Below are 20,461 nucleotides of genomic sequence, written 5' to 3' on the forward strand. Positions count from 1 at the left end.
ATGCTATCACTGATTTGCAACCACGTTACCATGCATAATATATGTTTGTAATGTTTTGGTTTTTTGTTTTTTTTAAATTTACACCAAAAATGTGATTCCCAGAAGAGCTATTAGGACTATTAGAGCTATTAGCCAGATACTTAGCATATCTCAGTATGTCATAAAAAAAAAATCAGGGAAACAGGACAAGTGAAAGACAAAATGAGAAATAACAGACCTTAAAAATGAAAATAAGAACAGTAACTGAAACCCACGTCCTTAAGAAATGAGGAGAAAAATCTAGCTATGATTTTACACAGGACCTGAGAGATGCTTTTGGCCCTTCAGTTGATCAGTCTTCTTTGTCGAAGCCTCGTCAGGGATGGAAGAGAGGCGGTGAGAAAAGGTTGAGGTAGGCCAAATTACAAGAGCTAAGAACTGCACTGAAAATCAGTGGCAACGGGCCTGATGGAGTGATGAATTCTGGGTTCAAATCATCGTCATGTACGACTGAAGTCATGAGAGAGATGCAACAGTGACCCACCATGCAAAAACCACTTAAAATCTTTTTACCAAGAAAACAAAAGTTGGTGTACATTCCTACTTTTCAAATACCCGTTGGAATATTTTGTTCTGTAATCAGTGGTTGAGTTTTCCAGGGCTTTTTATCTCATTCCAGACATTCAAGGACTTATTTAGGCGTCAAAGCAATGTGAGGGTCATTTCTCAGCAGTGCTGCTTTTACTTTCTTTTTTCTTCATGCATTTCCCTGATTTCCTGGTAGTAATCACAAAAAATACAAATCAGTATCTTAAATCATGAATCAAATAAGTTGGGATTTATTTATTTAAAATAAGAACAAAAACAATTCACAATTCAGAGCTGAATGTGCTGCACAGCTTTTTCTTTAGAACTCTGAAACAAAACTGCTGGATTTACACATTAGAAAACATTATCATTACAGTAGAAGCAGAACAGACCACACAGTGAAAAGCTGTGTCACAAAAGCAACATATCAGATTTGTATCATCCAACTGTTACATTTCAATCTAAATGTATCTCATTCCCAGATTTAGATTTGTCCTTAGATCGCTCCCTCATTCAACTCTGTTGATGCATGTCTCTGGAGTTTAGCAAACAGGAAGGTTACTCCCACTGAGATTGCACAGATTTCTTTACTGGAATAAAGACTTTATTTCCAAGTCAGTCTTAAATACAAATGACAGTCTGTGTAAAAACAGTGTAACTTTGGTAAAATGTGTGCAGCTACATTAGCTACAAGTTCATTTTAAGACATTCAAATGCGTCGTCAATCCCATTTCCTTCCATTCAAGGAAACAATTTTGCATATCATATCTTTGATTACCTGGGTCAAAGCCTATATTCCTGTAAATAAAGGTACTTTCCTAAATGACCCTTTTTCAATCTTGTCGTTCCATATGGACAGTAAAGGTAGAACTACAAAGGCCCTGATTTGTTTTTCCCCGTGACGAAATCTAAAGCATTACAAACCAACATAACATCCAATACTGCTGTACAAGTAACCTCTGTGTTTAGAAAATCTGCATTCATTTTATGCAGTTCAAAGGTGAGCAGCTTTACATGATCACAGTGCCATGATTCTATATCAAAGCTGTTATTTATACGGAAGACAAAATAAAAGAAGAAGTACACATCTCAAGAGAGAAGATTAACTAACTGTCACAGATTAAAGTCGACACACAGTAGATCCTGCACTTTTTATAGGGCTGGACGAAACATGTCATTAATGTTTACAGCTTATGGCTTCCCCCTGAAAACTAAATCGCACTTCTGCATACCTAAATTGCACCTCACAATACATTTATTGCTACATGTTGTCAGAGGGAGAATGCACATAACTAAGTGACCTTAAAATTAAAAGTGAAACAATCTAAGCACAAAATAAGGCTGCACATGGCTTCCTTCAAGACAGAAATTCTCTTATACTACACTGAAGAAAAAAGGTTGAGGTATAAATTTCACAATCAGCATATTCGACATCTAATAAAGCACACCATGACTGTAATCTGCAATATTATATGGAGTGTGCTAGCAACTAATGGATGGTGTTGAGAGTGTCTTTGGTACAAGTGTTTGATTTGTATATTTGAATGGATCACACATTCGCTGACTTCATTTATGTACACACATGCTCTAACTTGCAAGTCCATGCTTAAAATCATAATGGCTGAAGCTTTTTGGGTTTCTTTCTGCTGGTCCGTGCTGGTCAGTACTGGACTTGTCGAGAAAAGCCTGGGATAAAAGACAAAAATGAAGCAATGAGACAACTGTAATACAGTTCACTCACCAGCCACCTTGTTAGGTATACCTCGGCAACTGCTAGTTAATGCAAGTAATCTTTGCTTTGAGGCATGAAAACAAGAGCAAGACAACCTGCTGAAGTTCAAACTAAGCAAAAGAAAGAATGGTAATTTAAGTTACTTTGAATGTGGCAGAGTTATTGGTGACAGATGGGCTATTTCAAGTATTTCAGAAACTGCTGATTTCCTGGGTTTTTCCCACACAATGATTTCTAGGCTTTACAGATAATGATTATAAAAAGAAAAAACACAAAATACCCAGTGAGCGTCAGTCAGCAAAAGTAATGTTGCCTATAAGAAATTGGATTTCCATTAGTTTTCAACTATTAACTGGGAGGTTAATAGTTGAAAAGGCACTTTAATGTCCTCTCATTAAAACACAAGTTAAAAAATCTCTGACACAAATTGTAAAATTGACAAATTACTGTGGTCAACCACAGTTTCGAACACTCTCGAGAAAAAAAAGAGAGAGATCAAATTACTCCAGTGCTACCAGCCTTGCACTGCCTTACTGCTCATTATAGAATCCACAATCCAGTGGTCTTAAATGATCTTCCACCTGCATCCATCCATCCAGCCTTTGCTGCAGTTGCACCAAGGCTCTAGAACAGGGCTAGGCACTATAGGCCTCAAGTGCCAGTGTCCTGCTGGTTTTAGATGTGTCCTTGATCCAACACAGCTCATTCAGATGGCTAAATTACCTCCTCAACATTACTTGAAGTTCTCCAGAGGCCTGTAAATGAACTAGTCATTTGATTCAGGTGTGTTGATCCAGGGGGGCATGGAGTTGCCGACCCCTGCTGTAGAATGACTCCTGAGTGACCATCAACTGTGAGTGAATGTCTCTAAATTAAAGTTGAAGACATACTTTTATTGTTAAGCTTTTGGAAAGAGCTGATCTCTGGAACTGTGGTTTGAGAACAGATTGTTGCTATGTTATTTTATGCAGCTAAATAACCACTTGCTACCATCAAGGTATGCTTGGACAGCATTTCTGAATGCACCATCAGCTAAGAACAGCAAACTGAGGCTATAATTTGCACAGAGTCAACAAAGTTGGACAAACATCTGCTGTGACATCTGGATGGTAGGGTCAGAACTTGGTGTTAACAACATGAAAGCACCTTTAGGATGTGAAATGGAAGATTTGCATCACAGATGTGCAGTTGACAAATCTGTAGAAACTGTTTGATGCTATCAAGTGAATATAGACCAAAATCTTTGAGGTGTCCATGAATCAAGGCAGTCCTGAAGGCAAAAGGGATCCAAACAAGTACTAATAAGGTGTAACTAATAAGGTCCCCAGTGAGTGTATAGTATTGTAAAGTACAGTACAGAGTATAAAGTATACTGATATATGTATAATGTTCTGTGTAACAGATAAGAGGAAGGTTCTGAATACCTTTTTATGTACTTCTGTTTTTAAACTCCACACAGTCATCTGTGTCTGCACCAGTGAAACCATTTAGAGAGTTCTGCAAGAGGGAAAAGCAAGGGAGAGAAAGTAGACTGCTTTAACCCAAACAGGAATGAGCTATTTGTTTTGACTGGCGCCGACTGAACTTGAACTAATACTAAAATCTGAGGTCACAGCTCAGAGTGAGACACTGATTTTCTGTCCTACTACAGCTAAAAGGTCACTTTTTGGGTAACAACACAAGCAAAAACATTGGAGAAAAAAAGTTATATTCATGTATACACATCCAACATCCTTATGAAGGAACATTGCTTGTTGTAAACATCCATGAACATGAAAAACAAACCATCCTGGGTTTGCTTATGCTGGCCTCTGCCAGCCCAAAACCTTAACACTTAAAGTACATTTGTACATACAGAATACTTTTATTTAAACCTTGAATCAATTATTTAAATAAAAAGATAAATAATCCTCCCTCATGCTGTATGGTATGAGAAAAGATGGGCATATGTGTACATGCAGAGCAGTGATTGTCCAGACGGTGCATCACGCCTGTGATAAACACGTTAGAACAAACTAAAGAACAATCTTGATAGCACTTGATAACATTGTTCCGTTATATTCCGGTAATAACTGATTACCAAAGGTTCTGTTTGTCTAACACTTTTCATAATAAAAAATAATGATAAGACTGGTTTAGTTGCTTTGAGTTTTTTTCAGTCATCATATTTCACTGTATGCTGCTGTTAACCTTTCAACTTTTAACTTTTTCCTATATTAATCATGTCTACAGTATTAGTTTCAAATGTTAGTTCAGTTTTCATTTTGCTAATTTTTCACAGCCAGTTGTGTCATGTGTCTTCACTGTTACAAGACAAGCAAGGATGGCCTCCAAATTTGTGCCTACTGAGACTTTTTGTTATCTCCATTTTTCACATGAACCTTTGTGGCTACAAGCAAGGCAACGTTGGTACTGTTAGTGTCCCACGCAATTCAGTGTCAGAGTAAATGGTGGATAAAATAACACAGTTTTTTTTACACCGTCACACTGCTTTTTAATTATTATTATTATTAGCCAAGCCGACTTTGAAGCTAAATTGTTACAAAAAGCCAGTGCATGTCCACATGGACATCTCATCATCCATTGTGTGAGCAACAATAGTAAATGTTGGTTGAATCACTTTATTTATTCTGATACATTCTGACTCATCTAACATAATTTGCTGACTGTTTAGTCTGTTTCAGATATTTATATGAATATATAATATTTATCTGTATATTCAGCCATACCAGCTGACCTATAACCACAGTATCTTGTGTGAGAAAGGCACTGACCTCACTTTGTACCGTTTCTGACCCTTCAGATGCCTCAGAGAATTGCATGCTGGGTAAAGTAGGGGCCTGGGACATACGAGTATGTGAAGGGTTCCCCACACTGTAAAGACGAGGTCGTTTAATCTGGTCTTGGCTGGACAGCGGTGTGAAGCTGTTTCTTCGAAGGAAAGCTGGTATGGCATCTGTTTGGCCTTTATTCTGCTCAGCAAAGAACAAAAAGAGAAAGTGGACTAACTTTTATGTTACAATGACTAAACCTCTCCTTGGTCTAAAATCAGTGCGTTCCATGTTTGGGAAAGACAGCCACTGACACAAACAACCATAAATAGAAAAGCCATTGTCATGTTAGTCTGAGGGGACAGGATATTTCTCACCACAGTTAACAAGAGGTTTCTCAGTAAACGTGTTTATGTGTTAACACCCACTTTGTCTCAGGACTCAGACTTTAAATACTTGTAACTAATCAGCATGAGCTCCACGGGCAGAGAGCAGACATGGACCTCACTGATGAGTGCTACAAGGGGATGTCCTGATACATTTCTTAAAATTCAGAACATTTAAGGGAACTCCTTAAATAGAATTTCCCAAAAGCGATAAAGGTGTTTGAGTACATAAACAAGTTTGGATGTATTTCCCCACACAACAGGTGTTTATAAAAGCAGAAACAGAGTTAATAATATACCTCACACATAACTTACCACAGACTTTCCTGTAGTTTTTATTGCTTGCTGACATTAGTAGAAGAAACACTAAACCAACTACCTGCTGAACAAGTAAAGAGAAGGCACTGGGGATGATGGGCCACGTGCTTTTTAAAGTAGCACTAGCAGATATACCCTTTAAAGGAATCTCTGAGGGAAACAAAGGAAAGGCCAACTAAGAAACACTAAAAAGGAGTCACCAAAGAGCTCCCCTCCACCTGGAGCCAACAACAGATGGACAAGACAGAGGTGGAAAACTTTTTTGCACTGACCTATCTCACCACCAGAGACAATGGCCGTAACGGTACCCGCACAGTGAGGACAAAACTCCAGGATTCATTGCACCTGATCAAGAAATAGTCCCACACATTACATTAGAAAAACTGGGACAAAGATTTACACTCACTGGCCACTTTATTAGGTACACCTGTACACTGCTCGTTAACACAAATATCTAATCAGCAAATCACATGGCAGCACTGCTATTCATTGATTTGATCAAGACAGCCTGCTGAAGTCCAAACAGCGCATCGGAATGGGGAGGAAAGGCGATTTAAGGTGGCATGGTTAGTAGAGCAGGTCTGAGTATTTCCGAAACTTGAATACAAATACAGAAAATTCTCAAAAAAAAAGAAAAAAAGGAGAAAATATTCAGTAAGTAGCAGTTTGCTGGGTGAAAACAGCTAACTGCTTTGAGCTGAGAGGAAGAGAACTGTAACTGCAATAACTGCTAGTTACAACCAAGATATGCAGAGGAGTATCTCTGTACGCTTAAGACGTGGAACCGAGAAACAAATGTACAAATACAGCAGCAGAACACCACACTGGGTGCTAGTACTGTTAGGATAGAGCAGGAAAACAAGGCTACCATTTGTACAGGCTCACCAAAACTGGACAACACAATATTGCCTTATCTGATGAGTCAGCTTTCCTGCTGTAACATTCAGATGGTAGCAACAGTTCAGGCTGTTGGTGGTGTAAAGGTGGGAGGGATACTTTCCTTACTTATTATCAGTCGAGCATTGATTAAACACCATAGTCTAGCTCATTATTGTTGCTGGCCATGTTTTGTGGGATGTGGTGGAGCAGTAGACTGAGACCATGCTGATAAATGTGCAGCCACTATGTGTGGCTATCATGCCAATATAGTCCGAAATATCTGAGGAATCTTTTCAGTGCCTTGTTGAATTTATGCCACAAAGAATTAAGACAGGTTTTAAGGCTAAAGTGGATCCAACTCGATTCTAGAATGGTATACAGGTGTATAGCAACCAAACAAAGTGGCTTGTGACTGTAAATAACTTAAGATAAACACAGGCTAGCTGTTGTTTCCACTGCTTCCTTTCTAGATATAGTCAGACATGATTGGAATGATTGGTATAAATCTTCTTATCTAACTGTTGGATCGAAATTACAAGTGCAATTCTGAAAGGCTTTTCGAGAATGAGGAACAATTATTCCAAAGAATAACTCTTAACATGGCGCTGGTTAACACAGATGACTGATGTTTCAGACTCCATACTATGGACAAACACATGACAAAGAATAGGATGAACGGTTCTACAGAAAACTGACCACATGTTTGCGATACGAAACACTAGAAAACAGGCAGAAGCTTACTAATGGTCTATCCCTGTGAGTGTTGACAGCCTCCACCCCCAGGTCAAATACATCCACTTTACAACCTAGGAGAAGGAACCAAAATACATTACAACAAGGCAACAAAAACAAGTGAGGATGTTTAGTTGACTTAACAACAAAGTAGGGACTTACCATAAGCCACAGGGGTGAGTTTTAGGACAGTGTGTAGGGGGCACTTCAAGAAGGGCAGGTCATCTGTGCCAACATGAATAAAAGTGGCCAGTGAGATTACTGTGGTTTCACCCAGTCATGCTTTTCATATTCTCCTACATGTTTGTGGAGTTTACTGTCATGTCTGAAGTGGCAGGCCAGCTGTAAAACTTATGCTGCGCTTTATGGAGGTACAGTGCATGTTGCTGTTAACTCTGCTGTATGTCTCATGGGTGGGCAGTGCAGTGGGACATGAAGCCAGTCAAAGCAGCACCCACACTTTGGTTTTTGCAGTCAGACTGTGGTTGAGCTTTTAAACCGATCCAGGAGCACTGACCACTTCCTCTGCTGACTGACAGAACCACTTCTGCCCACGCCATATTATGGTAGTGAGTGAACTAATTATTTTCCAAAAGTAATGCTCACGTCACATGATCAAGTACATAAAGAAGCTTTCAGCACATAATGATCTAATCTGTCCCTTTCCAAGTTTCTGATTGCCAATGGCGTTCACATATACGACATTCTTACCTTGTTTGTGCCCAATAATAACAACATCAGTCTTTCCTGTCCTGTGTTTTTGTTATTTTATTTTCACTCTCATTTAATTTTTCTAACCCTTCTAGACAACATTTTCGTTATGTCATAATATTTACCTTCATAAATGAAAATATAGAGGGACACTAAAAACACATTTCTATATCACGGGGAGTCCTAATTGTATAGCTTGAACTCTTGCTACTGCTGTTGATGGCGTCTTTCTGATCTGTTTATTTTCCAAACACTGGAGAAGACAGCGGCAATCAGGAAGTACGTCATTACAGACGTCACTTATTTACATCACTTTTTACAGACATACCTGAATATCTAAATCTCTGGAGACATAACTCAGTGCATTATCAGGCACATGGTGCTACTTTAAAACCAATCATCTCCTACATGTCTTAAAAACAGAGTAGTCTGCAAAGAGTGGTGCTCTCTTCACTGCGTCACGTTTAGCAGATGCTCCTTATGTTAAATTTTGATTAATCTGGAAACAGTCGGCATTTTTATGTGGCTGTTTCCCCCTATATTCATTAAAAAATATACATGCAGAAAAAGTTGATCTGAAAGGTTGTGACTTAGACTCCCCCATGTGGTGGCATTAAAAAGACAATCACAGAATGAAAGTCTAACTAAATGATTGATTGTTTCATTACCATCCACTGTCTAATGTGGTCAAAATATTTATATCAGTGATTCTGCTCTGCCAAATAACATCTACCCTGTTTACTGCACTGGGACACAGCTTAATACACAGTATACTGCAGTTAAAGCTGTACTATTCTTAGAGGTTCTTCGCTGGAACTTAAGAGCTCATGGCACAGAAAACATGGTGGGTGGACACAACATCCATCTAACAAGCTACTCACCTAAGCCTATGCCTAATTCTGTTATATGAATTAGAGATGCACGTACTAGCAGCGCACAGTTGGCTGATGTCTATAAAAGTATGAATTGCACTTTGAGCACTAAAGAATGTGTGACGCAATAGTCTGGCGCCATTTGTAGATGAGATTGAGAATAATAATTAATTTGATTGTGATTGGTTGAAAGTGTGCAGCACTTAAAAAGGCTTAAAATAAATTTACTATTCATTCTTCAGAAAACACCTCCCGGCAGTTATGTGCGGTTCTCACTGCTCAGCCTGCGATTGCCGTGCCCACAGCCGCACAACAGCTGAAATGACCCTTTTGCAATATTCAGCCACACTACTCTCAACACATAAACCAGATTTATGGTTTCACAAACTCCCACATCATTACATCATTACCATATTTTTGTTGCAGTCACTGGAGTTGCATTGTACACACCTAGCTTGTTTAGCTTGTGTTTCTTTTTTCCACACGTTTTATTACATTAGACTGTAGTCTAAAATTCTAAATGATGGTTGCTTTAATTACTTTTTCTGCTTTATGAGCTACCTGGCTTAGTCCTTTCTGGTTAGACCAAAGAGGGGGTTGAGGGTGCGGCTGGCTGAAATACAGAGACCTAATGAGTGAAATGAAACCATCTGTTGTGAGAGCATGGAGGAATGGGGCTTATTTGTTTTGAATTAGTTACTGTCCCTCCGGTTTCTCCCTTCATAATGGTTTCATCCACAAATATATAGGTAGCTGTCTCTCACTTTTTTAAGCAGTAAATTAGAAAAAGGTTCTGTTTAGATTACCTCTTTTACAGGCCCACTTATTCCTTAAAAATCACTTATTTTCATTTTGCTGAAATGAAATAGTTTTTTTTAGGATATATTGGTGAAAAGTAAAACCAGCTTTTTAAAAAGTAAACCTGCACACTGGTGGCCTTTGGCACTGCTATGCAGCCATTCACACAATGCCAAGTGCATAATCTACAATAAGGAAACAACTGGTAATGTGGAAATGCACATTTCAAAGTCATGACAATATCTAAATTTAGTGCCCCATGTGATATTTCTCCAAATATAAAGAAACAAAAATAGTAAGTGCTTTGGAAACTGCTTCTCATCCATTAAAGTTGCACTTGCACGAGTCATTTAGTGTATTTCTGCTAACTTTGTATTTCTGCTGACTGTATTACAACTGTTGTTGTAATTTGGCACTATTTAAATACAACTAAATTGCATTGAATTAACTTGTATGAATGAGTGCTTATTTATCTGGGCAAATTTGTTGCGATAATGACAATGCTGGCTGAAATGGATCACTCAGGACTGTAAACCTGTAATCTGAGAAGGTGCTTTAGCATGTTTAGCATATCCTATTTCTGAGCATGTCACCTGCGCCTTTGTCCAGAAAATATGCGAGCAAGCAGCGCATGACAGCCTGATGACAGATGACCAGAACATTGGCCTGTCGCTCCAGCTCCATGATCACTGGCTCCAGCCGCTGAACCAGGTCCTGATAGGACTATGGGGAGAGTGAAATGAAAGAGGTCCATTCAGTTTCACATTTTTCAGTTTGTTACATCAAAAAATCTTTGACTAACTACTGCAAGATCTAATTTTGTCATGTGCTTACTGTTATTTTAATTTTCCCTTTTCTTTATTAGTCAGTGTTAGTTATGATGAACAGCAACAATATAGCTGACTTGTCTTTATTCTATGCTTCTCTGCAATATGAGCTCATAGTATTTCTATTTATCTCAGCATAAAATCTTCTGTTCTGTTACATATAATGATGCATTTGTAGTTAAAAAAGAAGCTATTCTTGCAGCTGACAACATTTTTAACTTCTGTTTTTCTGACTGATGATTCATCCGCAGCCCTCTGGCATTCACACTATGGTAAAAGAATAATGAGAAATAAAAAGTAAAAAATAAACTTGAAATTTAAAGCCTGTTGCATAAACTTGACAAACTCACAGTAGTAATATATGGCAGGTCAAATAACACTCTAGGAGAAAATTAAACCTTTTACCTCTCCTCCAGGGTAGCGGTAATGATACTTGTCCTGGTCTCGCATAGCATACTCCTCTGGGTATTTTTCCTCAATCATCTTATAGGTCATTTCTTCACACACTCCCTAAAATACAAAGTAATAAGATCGAGACTTATCATGTTTTCACTGTGTCTGTTCCAATATATGCAGGCAAATACAGTTTCACACATGAAAATGACACATTTATTGTAGTTTTTCCTCTGTAGGCATCACAGTTGCACACAACAATCAAGGAGTCATTAAAGTGCAGACTTTAAGCTGTATTTCAAGAAGTTTAACAAAAGTTTGTATATATAAAACTTAAGTAATACCTACAGCATCTATTTCATTGAGAATCTTCCACTGTTCATAGGGAATACCCAGCTCCTCTGCTGTCTGAATGGTGCGTCTTAGCTGGCTGGTCCAAACTTTCAGGTCTGACAATTTATGCTCTTTCACAAACCTCTTCAGTGCAGCTGCAAACTGTCAAACGTAGCATATGAAAACACAAATATGTTTAAGAACTGACTATAAAGTCATTCTTCCCACGTTCAGTTGAACTGTATTTTACAGGTTCAAGGAGCAGGACCATAAGAATCAAAAACCTAACCTGATTTAAAATGTTTAGGCTGCTTTTAGATCACTCTCTGCAAGTTCCATTCTGACAACTTACATGTGTTCTTTAATTTCACAACGATGCCCCTCCTTAAATTCTTCAATTGCCACCTTGTCGTGATGGACAGGTTTGTGCACCAAACAAGTAAGGCTAGAAACTAGAGGCTAGAAAAGCTGAGTATGAGTGGACCATGTTAAGCAGCTCTATTGCCGAAGCTGAGAGCTACAGCGCTGTGGCTACAAAGTGCACGGCGGTAACCGCTGAACCAGCTGATGGACACCAGAGGTGAAGAAAGAGTCAGTGTAGTAAGTGCTTCGTTTGGATTGCATGCAGTAAGTCAGACTCTGTGAGACTTGGACTCCACCATGGCTGCCCTTCATCAATGATTCTGTTCACATTTCTGCTTTTCACAGATGATGTGGTCAGGCAGTGACCTCCAGTGTGCAGCAAGGTGGTTTGCAATGGTTGAAATGTGAACTGCAGTCTAAAGTGAACGAAGCTAATTATTTACCAGTCGATTGACATTCTTAGCCTACAAGCTCTTGGTAGTGACTGAAATCATGAGTTGCTGGATACCAGTGAGGGTGGCATCTAACAAGCATATCTCCTGGATGGCTTCTAGGTAAGCTGGTTCGCACACTGTCCTACCAGCAAGAGCCCAAGTACATGCTGGAGAAATTATGTGTCTCAGCTGGCTTGGGATCAGATGGAGGGGGTGGTTGGGGAAAGTGAGGTCTGGGCATCTACTTAGATTGCTGTCCTCATAAATCAAATCCAGATAAATGGCAGAAAATGGATGTATGGATGACTTCACAACGGTCTTCACATTTATTTAGAAAACACCCCTTCCTGTCTTCAAATTTTTGTATCCCATATCATTATGTGGTGAGAGCTGTATAAATGCATAGTGAAATCTTTTATTTTTTTGCTTACAATGTGGCCAGATTTGTCTCCACATCACATAAATAAAAATCAAGGTAAAAGTGTTGTTGATAAACTGGAGAAACGTCTAAGTTTTGAGTTAGACGTCCCAGAACTTTTTGATCACACCTCCTTTTAAAGCTTATTGTTTTGAAGGTGATATTAGCCAGAGCCAAATCACCCATTACCCTCTATTTATCTGTTTAAGCTAAAATAGCCTGTTGGTGTTAATATTACATTTAAAACATAAATATGGGCATTGTTACCAATCTCATCTAACTCTTTACAAGAAAAAAAACTAAGGCACCTCTTTTCCTCTCTCTGACAATTCAGAGTCTCCCCCTATACGTCCTTCCATATTGTGATGGCTCTCTCCGTGTCGGCAGAGGTAGATGGAGTGGGAGTGGACGTGGATGTTCATGAGGTAGTAGACTATCTTACTTTGAATGTAATCCTGCACCCTGTTGACCAAGAAACTACGGCCAACGTTGATGACCTGGATGAAGGACAGGTTCCTGTAAGGCAGAGGAAAAATAACAATAAGTGAATCACATAAATCTCAGGCCAATAAAACTTAAGGGTAAAGAAGACATATCTTGTACTTGTGGTATAGTGTAAATACACTGGAAAATTCTCTCTCAGTAGCTTGTTAACAAGGTCATAAGAAGTGAGAAGCAGTAAAAGGATCACTGTATTATCTCAGTGAGATCAATAAAAATCTAAATATATTATCAGTGTAATTATCAAAGACTTTAAATAAACCACTAAGCTTCCAAATTTAAAACTAAGTTAGTAGGAGTTCAGGAAGTAATGACCTCTGAATCACTGCTTTGCACTATAAATGAGCTTCTGTTTCCATCTTCTGGACAACTTCTGCAGGTACATGCTCTTTTACATAAAATATCTCCTTGACTTTAAACTTCCATGAAAAAAATATTTCCATTTTAAATTAGAGTTAGATTATTAGATTAGAACAATACAACTAGTAGGAGTATTCTTACTTGTCGTGTTCGTCTGGATCTAAAGGTTGGTAGGTCACTTTATAACACTCGATTCTCTTCAGAAAATCCCCCATGACGCTTTCTCTGTCCCTCTCAGGATAATCTGGGCTGGACACCTTCACGTCCTATGTGAACGAGACATTTACGGTATATCATGAGCTTCGTTACTTCAGGGATACAAGCTTGCTGATACATGAAGACAAAAAGCAAGTAAATGTATGATTTACCATTATGTTTTCAGCGATGACATCTGGATCGTCACATACTGATTCAACAAAAAACACCTGAAAAAAATAGAAGTGCATAATTAGGGGGGAAAGGTGTCATTTTACATTTTTAAATGACTGCAACACAAATTAACTACTGTCTGTTATACAGTTTGAAAAAGGCACTGAAACCAAAACAATGTTCAGAAAGGAATGTTCAGCCTGTCCAGTCATGAAGATTTGGTAACCTCTGGGTGTCTTAAATATCTGAGATATGCTTCTTGGAAACTGGCTGTAAATGGGATTTTTTTCCAAGAAAAGACTTGCCAAGAAGAGCCATTGCATGCTTCATTATATTACTGTGATCTGACAACAAAAGGTTGGTGATCAGAAACTGTTTCATTATTCAGTTATAAGTGCAGTTCTAACCTTATATGCATTATCTTTTGCAAAATTAAGGATGAGTTCTCTCCTCTCTCTGGTAGTGTTGGTGGCGTCGAAAACCTGAGAGACAACATGGAGCATTCAGCATAAATCAAACCCTGCTTTAAATGTATTACGTAATACAAATAATGTTCAGGGTTTTTTATGGTGTCCTTACAGCAATCTGCCCTCCCTCCTCACTCAGATAGGTCTTCACATCCGCAAGTGCCACTATGGCAAACTTTCTGTGGAAAAATAAGCAGGAAATCAAAGCAGTAGCTCATTAATGTTATCATCATCGCGTGATGTGCTGTAATAACTATGCCGCCATTTTGTTAGGCAAACACAACGCGGCTCAACAAAGGAATTTGCATGACTGTCCTACATGGAAAGTAGCCAGGTGCATTTAGTGACAAGAACTACTTTATGAAAGTATGCTCATATATGAATAGGATTTAATTTACTCACTTTCTAATTTCCATTGCTTCTTTATTGTCATGTCTGAAGAAGTCATAGGACTTGTACGACTTCACTGCATTTCTCCTATACACTCCAAGATTAAAAACTGCAAGGGAACAAACAAACAGTCAGAGAACGACAATAAAACTAAGTGACAAGGATTGCCTCTGCCTAACCAGCTGTATCTGTCAAACCAGTTCTGCTGCATTACGTGTACATTGAAACATAGGTGAACAACAACAAATAGAGCCATGTACTTAGGAATGTTGACATATACAACTACAAATTAAATAATTTGCCTGAAGATCAAGATCTTTATTAGATGGATATTTTTGCAGTCTTGATGATCATAGACTCCATCATAACCACCCTAACTTTGACTGATCTACAGTTTTATTTTTTTAACCTACATATCCAGTTTTATTAGCTTGATTTCCTGCGAAAAGGTGTCTGACTTTGTGAAACAGGCATTGCCTGATTACTGACCCTTTGTTGGTACTCCAATCCAGTTGAGGTAGCGTGTGAGCTTCTTGGACATATAGGTTTTCCCCCTAGCGGGCAATCCGATCATCACGATCATAGTTGGAGAATTGGTCATGTAGGAAGCCCAAGCTGCAGTTTGCATAAGTACAAAAAAACAAACCAAAACAGATACACATAACTATAAACTTTATTAATCATTCAAGGACATTTCAAAACCAGCCGCCCCCCTCTAAAATCCACCCTTCAAAATAAAAGGGCAGGTATGCCTACTGTATACAGTGACAGCAAAGAGTGGGAGTGTTCTGTAATAATAAAATGTCACCTCTGCAAAGTTCACTAACTAGTTAACCTTTATTTTACGTAACAATATCGTCATCTCTTTGCTGCAGGTTAATGTTTCTATATCACAGCGTAACCTTGTCTGCTCGAGCATGAAATAGAAACATTTCTAACTGATTTTTTCCCCCCTTGCTTTTCAATCACTGTTTGTGGAAAGCCATTCTCTGGCAAGAACAGACATGACTGGAGTTTGTCACAGCAGATCCCATTAACACTGTGTAGTTAAAGAGATCTGCTGAATTCCTACTAAAGTTGAATTCCTACGTTAGGCCCTGTCCCACATTCCAGATTGAAGATAACCAGATTAAAGCCTGAAAGTTCAACAACATAATAATTCGTTAATAGAGGGTAAATTACACCTCTCATTTTCATATTGCATCTAAAGAACACAGACAGAAAGGCAACCACTCACAGCACTTCTTCTCATTGGTCCTCGCTGAGCTGTCTGAAGCAGCCACAGGTCTCTGGTGCCTGGCAGCCATGAGGCGTCTGATGTCTGCCCTGCTGTCCTGGCACAACTGGTCTTGGTCAGGGAGCACTGGTCACTAGTGAAAGATGTCAGACAGCAGCTGATAAAGAGGATCCAAACAGTGTGCATATATGTATAAGGTGAGGCAGATGACTGAGTGAAAAAAATGTTTTATTTTGGAAAACCATTTAAACCAAAACATACAAGTGAATTATTTTTTTCCCCTTGATTCATTTGTTGATTATTTTGTGGTCCTGTCAGGAAAGAATAGTAGGTATGTTCTAATGTCTTGTTTTGCCCTACACTGAACCGAACTTCAAAACTAATAATAGCTAAATTCCATTGAATACTAAGAGAACAAGCACATACACATATTAGAGAAGCTGGAAATATAATAGTTGGATTTTTTCATTAATTCAATTTCTGCTAAGAATATCTATTCATCAACTAATGTAGTAAGTAACGAACTCAATTGTACTTAAATTCATGCAATACAAGATACATTCTTCTTCTGCCAAATATACCAGATATATGATTAGTGAAGCTTATGCGCTCAAGCTAGTTAGATTTAATTCAAAACTGCAGACTGATACTAAGCTTTTCTGATATTATCACAGGAGAATTTTGCGGATACAGGATATGCAAAACAGTGAGAGCAGAAGCTTGTATCAGTGTCATCCTGCCAAACAGGTACAGCTCTGGTTGCCCTTGGCCTATAAAGTTAATCACTTCTGCTTTCACTTCAATATTATGTCGTTTAATAAGAAAAAACTGGTTGCAGAAAAGCCGCGATAAAGCGAACAAATGTATAAACTTACCAAAAACAAAGCGCAAGGATTTGTTTCGTTTTATTTTCTTTCTCACAGGGCTGTCATCAGTTGACGTTCAACGACACAGGAGACGGTTCCTGTTTCTTCACGGACGTTTTAGCTCCTCCTCCTCGGTTTCTGATACCGGAAGTTCAGTGTTAGTGTCAAGGAAGATGCTTTTCTGGTTATGATTTCCAAAATAAAATATTTTAGGGACTCTATTTTCCAAAAAAAGACGTCAACTATTACATGACCAATAACTTCCGTGTGTGTCAATCTTTGTTTAAAGGTGATGGCTTAAAAAGTTTTGAATGAATTCTATTAACTTTGTAGAGGTGTAGAGGGGAGTCATGGTAACAATACATCAAAATTTGGTCTTCGAGGTCATCTTACTGATTTATTGGTGGAAAAAACTTGAAGTGTGCATTGTCAACATATAAATGGATTGGTTCTTATGTAGAACGTTTCTATTCTACATGAGCACTCAAAGCACTTCGGTCACATTGCGTTCCTTCAGGTTCAATAGATTGATCTGAAACTCAAAGGAATAATAATAATAATGCAATATAGAGTTATTTAAAACTATGTTTCTAACTGTCCGTGTTTTTTACTGACAACATGTAGGTGGACACGGAATTATAGACCAGAATTCTAAATTTCATGTTACTTTGGACCTCTGACCTTTTATTCAAGGTCAAACATTCCTAAAATCTATTTTATCTTTAAAACCATTTTTACAATTCTAATACATTTGTTTGTATTGGCAACATTTATGAAATTATACTAGTATATAGGGATTCTAAATGTCACATTATAGTTTGCATCCAAATATCATGTCACATTTGATCTTTGATGTGACTTTTACATTTCATCTTTGCTTCTTTTAAGTGGACACCAAAATGTGTTGTCTCTTTAAAGAAAATAAGAAGAGACATCTCTCAAGAAGAAGAAGAATATTTTTAAAAATAAAAGAAAGAGAATTAGCTGTCCAGCAAGGTAAACATTTACTGCAGTATAACAAACTCAAGTTATATTCATGTCCAATCATTTACAAATCGTTACTTATTATCCATTACCTGCATAATGATTATGTAATCAAAGTAAACATTTGTCATGCTACGCTTTCTGATTTTTCCTGCACCACAAACATCTCCAAGTATGCTTAAAAAGAACAAGAAAAACAAAATAAATATATTAAAAAAATACTGTTAACTCTTAAAAGTTAATAGTGCCTCAAGTGTGAGCTGCTTTAGCGGAGGATTACGCTCTAAGTGCTTCCTGTTAAATTTAGTTTTGAAAGTGCTTCATGCCATAATATGCTATGCAAAAAGGATAAAGCTTCAACTTACTCAGTGATCTCCTAATCTTGACTTAATTGAGTGCTTTGCTGTAATTTGTTTACTTTTCACTGTAGAAAAAAAGCTGTTGATAATAACTTATATAAAAGCCTTATTGTTATATTGAAGGAAAGCAATGATAAGCCACTGAGCAGATTATTGTGAGAATAGAAAATATTAATGAGAAAACAAGTGCATAAATATAGATATTATAATGTAAAAAATAATGCACCGCACTGCATAGGATTAAAAATGCATTTACACTCCATTATGGTAACAGGTCCATAATTGGCTAGGCAAGGACACAATATTTGAAGTTTTGCCTCTGTGCACCACCACAGTGGATTTACCGGTAAATTTAAAAAAAGTAATAATCAACATGTGATTAAAGTGCAGACTTTCAGCTTTAATTCGTGAGATTTTACAAAAAATACATTTCATACATAGTTCCTGAATTTAAGAGGTTCAAAAATAACTGGACATTTAAACTGAAAAGGTGTTTCACGATCACATGAGGCCTGTCCCCATGTTATTTCATGACAACTGAAGCAGGCATAATATATGAAATTGTTTCCAAATGTGGAATTTGCATTGTATAGCTTTTAATTAGAATTTTAATTATGAGAGCCAAAGAGATGTCAGTACAAATGAGGTAGGCCATCAGACTAAAAGTAGCTAAGTTTATGAGCAGCTAATGCAACAGTCGGGTGTATTAATTAAAAGAAGCAATTCCCAGGCCAATTTTGTAACACCAAAAGGCCTGAAAAACCACAGAAGACAACTAAAATGCACGATGACAGAATTATTTCCTTGGTTAAGAAAAGCCGCTTCATAGCATCTAACTAAGTCAAAAACACTGTCAAGGATGTAGATGTATCATCATGTCAAGGTCTACAATCAAGACCTTACACTCAGAAACATCTAAAAGAGCCTGCACAGGTATAAATAAAAAAAATATCTTTGGACAGATGAAATCAAGGTTAACTTGTACTTGATTAGCAGGAAGAGAAACATATGGAGCTCGTGCTCGGAGCTCATGATTTGAAACATACTGCGTTATCTGTTCAACATGGTGACAGGCGATGTTATAGCGTGGGTACGTAGGTCACTGATGTTTATTGATGATGTGACTGCTGACAGAAGTGTACAGGGCTATGCTCTCTGCTCAGACTCAGACAAATGCTGCAAAACCGATCCGACAGATCTCAATACAAATCACTAAAGAGTCAAAAAATACTGCAAAAGCAACCCAGGAGTTTCTTAAGGCAAAAAACCCCCATGAAGATAAAACTTAATGCAGAGAGACCTGCAAAAAAAAAAAAAAGCAGCACTTTAAGGCAGCTGCTGTTCTTACAAGTTCTAAAAACGATCCTCAAAATTGTGTCTGTCCAGTTAATTTTGAGCTTCTGAAAATAGCTTTATTTATTAAACATTTTTATTATTATTATTATTTATTAAACATTTAAACATCTTTAATCCACTGAAGAAAAAAAGTCTGCACTTCAATCACATATTGATGTTTTGATTCAAAATCCACTGAGGCGTTTACTTTGTCCAGCAAATTATGGACCTAACTGTATAGTCTCAAAAGTGGAGCCACATACTAATATTATACTAATAAATACTGACCTATTAGTGTCATGTTGGCCCTTTTGCTGGCCTTGTTAACTGCTATTGCCCTGATGCCAGATAAAATGGCATTTTACCTACGCAGTGGCTGACCTTTAGCTGTTGTGATTTTGGCTGCATAGACTATCATTATAGTTGTTATGGAGTTGAAAGGCTTTAAAATAGTTCAGTTATTTTGTATAGGAGGTGTAAATGACAGCAAAAATAAAATAAACACACAAAAATATAATGACAGCAACTATCAGCTCATTAAACATTTTTATCATCCCAGAATTTCACGCTTAAAGTGCCTAAGAAGATATCTATTGTACTTGCTGTCTTGGTAGTCATATGTTTTCAGTTTCACTGACAGTGTTAACAATAAACATAACTAACATAATATGAAGCACATATTATTAATGTACAAAAAGCTGCTGAATAAAATATGAGCTGAAAACTCAAATCCAGAAGACTTGCAAGTGTTCACTGACAGAGAATGTCTCTAACAAAACCTCTTCTGCTTTTACTAGAGTCTGTGTTTTTAATTATTATCACCCACAACACTCTCCTCTATGTTTCTCCCTCATTTCATTTGCTCTTTTTCGTCCGTTCTGCACTGTAGTTGTAATGTAGTAACAGGGATCAAATGACAGGAAGTATGAGTGTGATGCAGCACAATGCAACAGGGCAGTAAGAACGTCTTTGCTTTGAACATGCTTTTTTTTTTGGTTGTGTTTCCATGTGTTAACGTTATATGGCAAAAAAGTGTGTTGACACTTTCACATTATGCTT

General features: G+C 37.7%; 1 protein-coding gene across 3 annotated transcripts; it reads right to left on the reverse strand.

The window, feature by feature from the left end:
• Positions 1-807: 807 nt before the first annotated feature.
• LOC102204582 (6-phosphofructo-2-kinase/fructose-2,6-bisphosphatase 2-like) lies at positions 808-16,840 on the reverse strand. 3 transcript variants are annotated; one of them, XM_005731749.1, is made up of 17 exons: positions 16,734-16,840; positions 15,859-15,991; positions 15,111-15,236; positions 14,634-14,730; positions 14,344-14,410; positions 14,172-14,246; positions 13,764-13,820; positions 13,537-13,661; positions 12,843-13,050; positions 11,335-11,481; positions 10,999-11,103; positions 10,360-10,489; positions 7,548-7,610; positions 7,395-7,459; positions 5,074-5,271; positions 3,724-3,796; positions 2,191-2,253 (listed from the first exon to the last, which is right to left on the reverse strand). In XM_005731749.1, the coding sequence occupies exons 2-16, from the start codon at positions 15,926-15,928 to the stop codon at positions 3,728-3,730; spliced, it is 1,602 nt and encodes a 533-aa protein (XP_005731806.1). In that variant the 5' UTR covers positions 15,929-15,991; positions 16,734-16,840; the 3' UTR covers positions 2,191-2,253; positions 3,724-3,727. The 3 variants fall into 3 exon arrangements, with proteins under 3 accessions (XP_005731805.1, XP_005731806.1, XP_005731807.1); XM_005731748.1 differs by lacking the exon at positions 3,724-3,796 and having other exon boundaries at positions 808-2,253; XM_005731750.1 differs by lacking the exons at positions 2,191-2,253; positions 3,724-3,796; positions 5,074-5,271 and adding an exon at positions 6,047-6,119.
• Positions 16,841-20,461: the final 3,621 nt, after the last annotated feature.

The sequence above is a fragment of the Pundamilia nyererei genome, unplaced genomic scaffold, assembly GCF_000239375.1.
Source record: "Pundamilia nyererei isolate P.nyererei 1_Seehausen unplaced genomic scaffold, PunNye1.0 scaffold00044, whole genome shotgun sequence".
Taxonomy (NCBI): Eukaryota; Metazoa; Chordata; class Actinopteri; order Cichliformes; family Cichlidae; genus Pundamilia; species Pundamilia nyererei.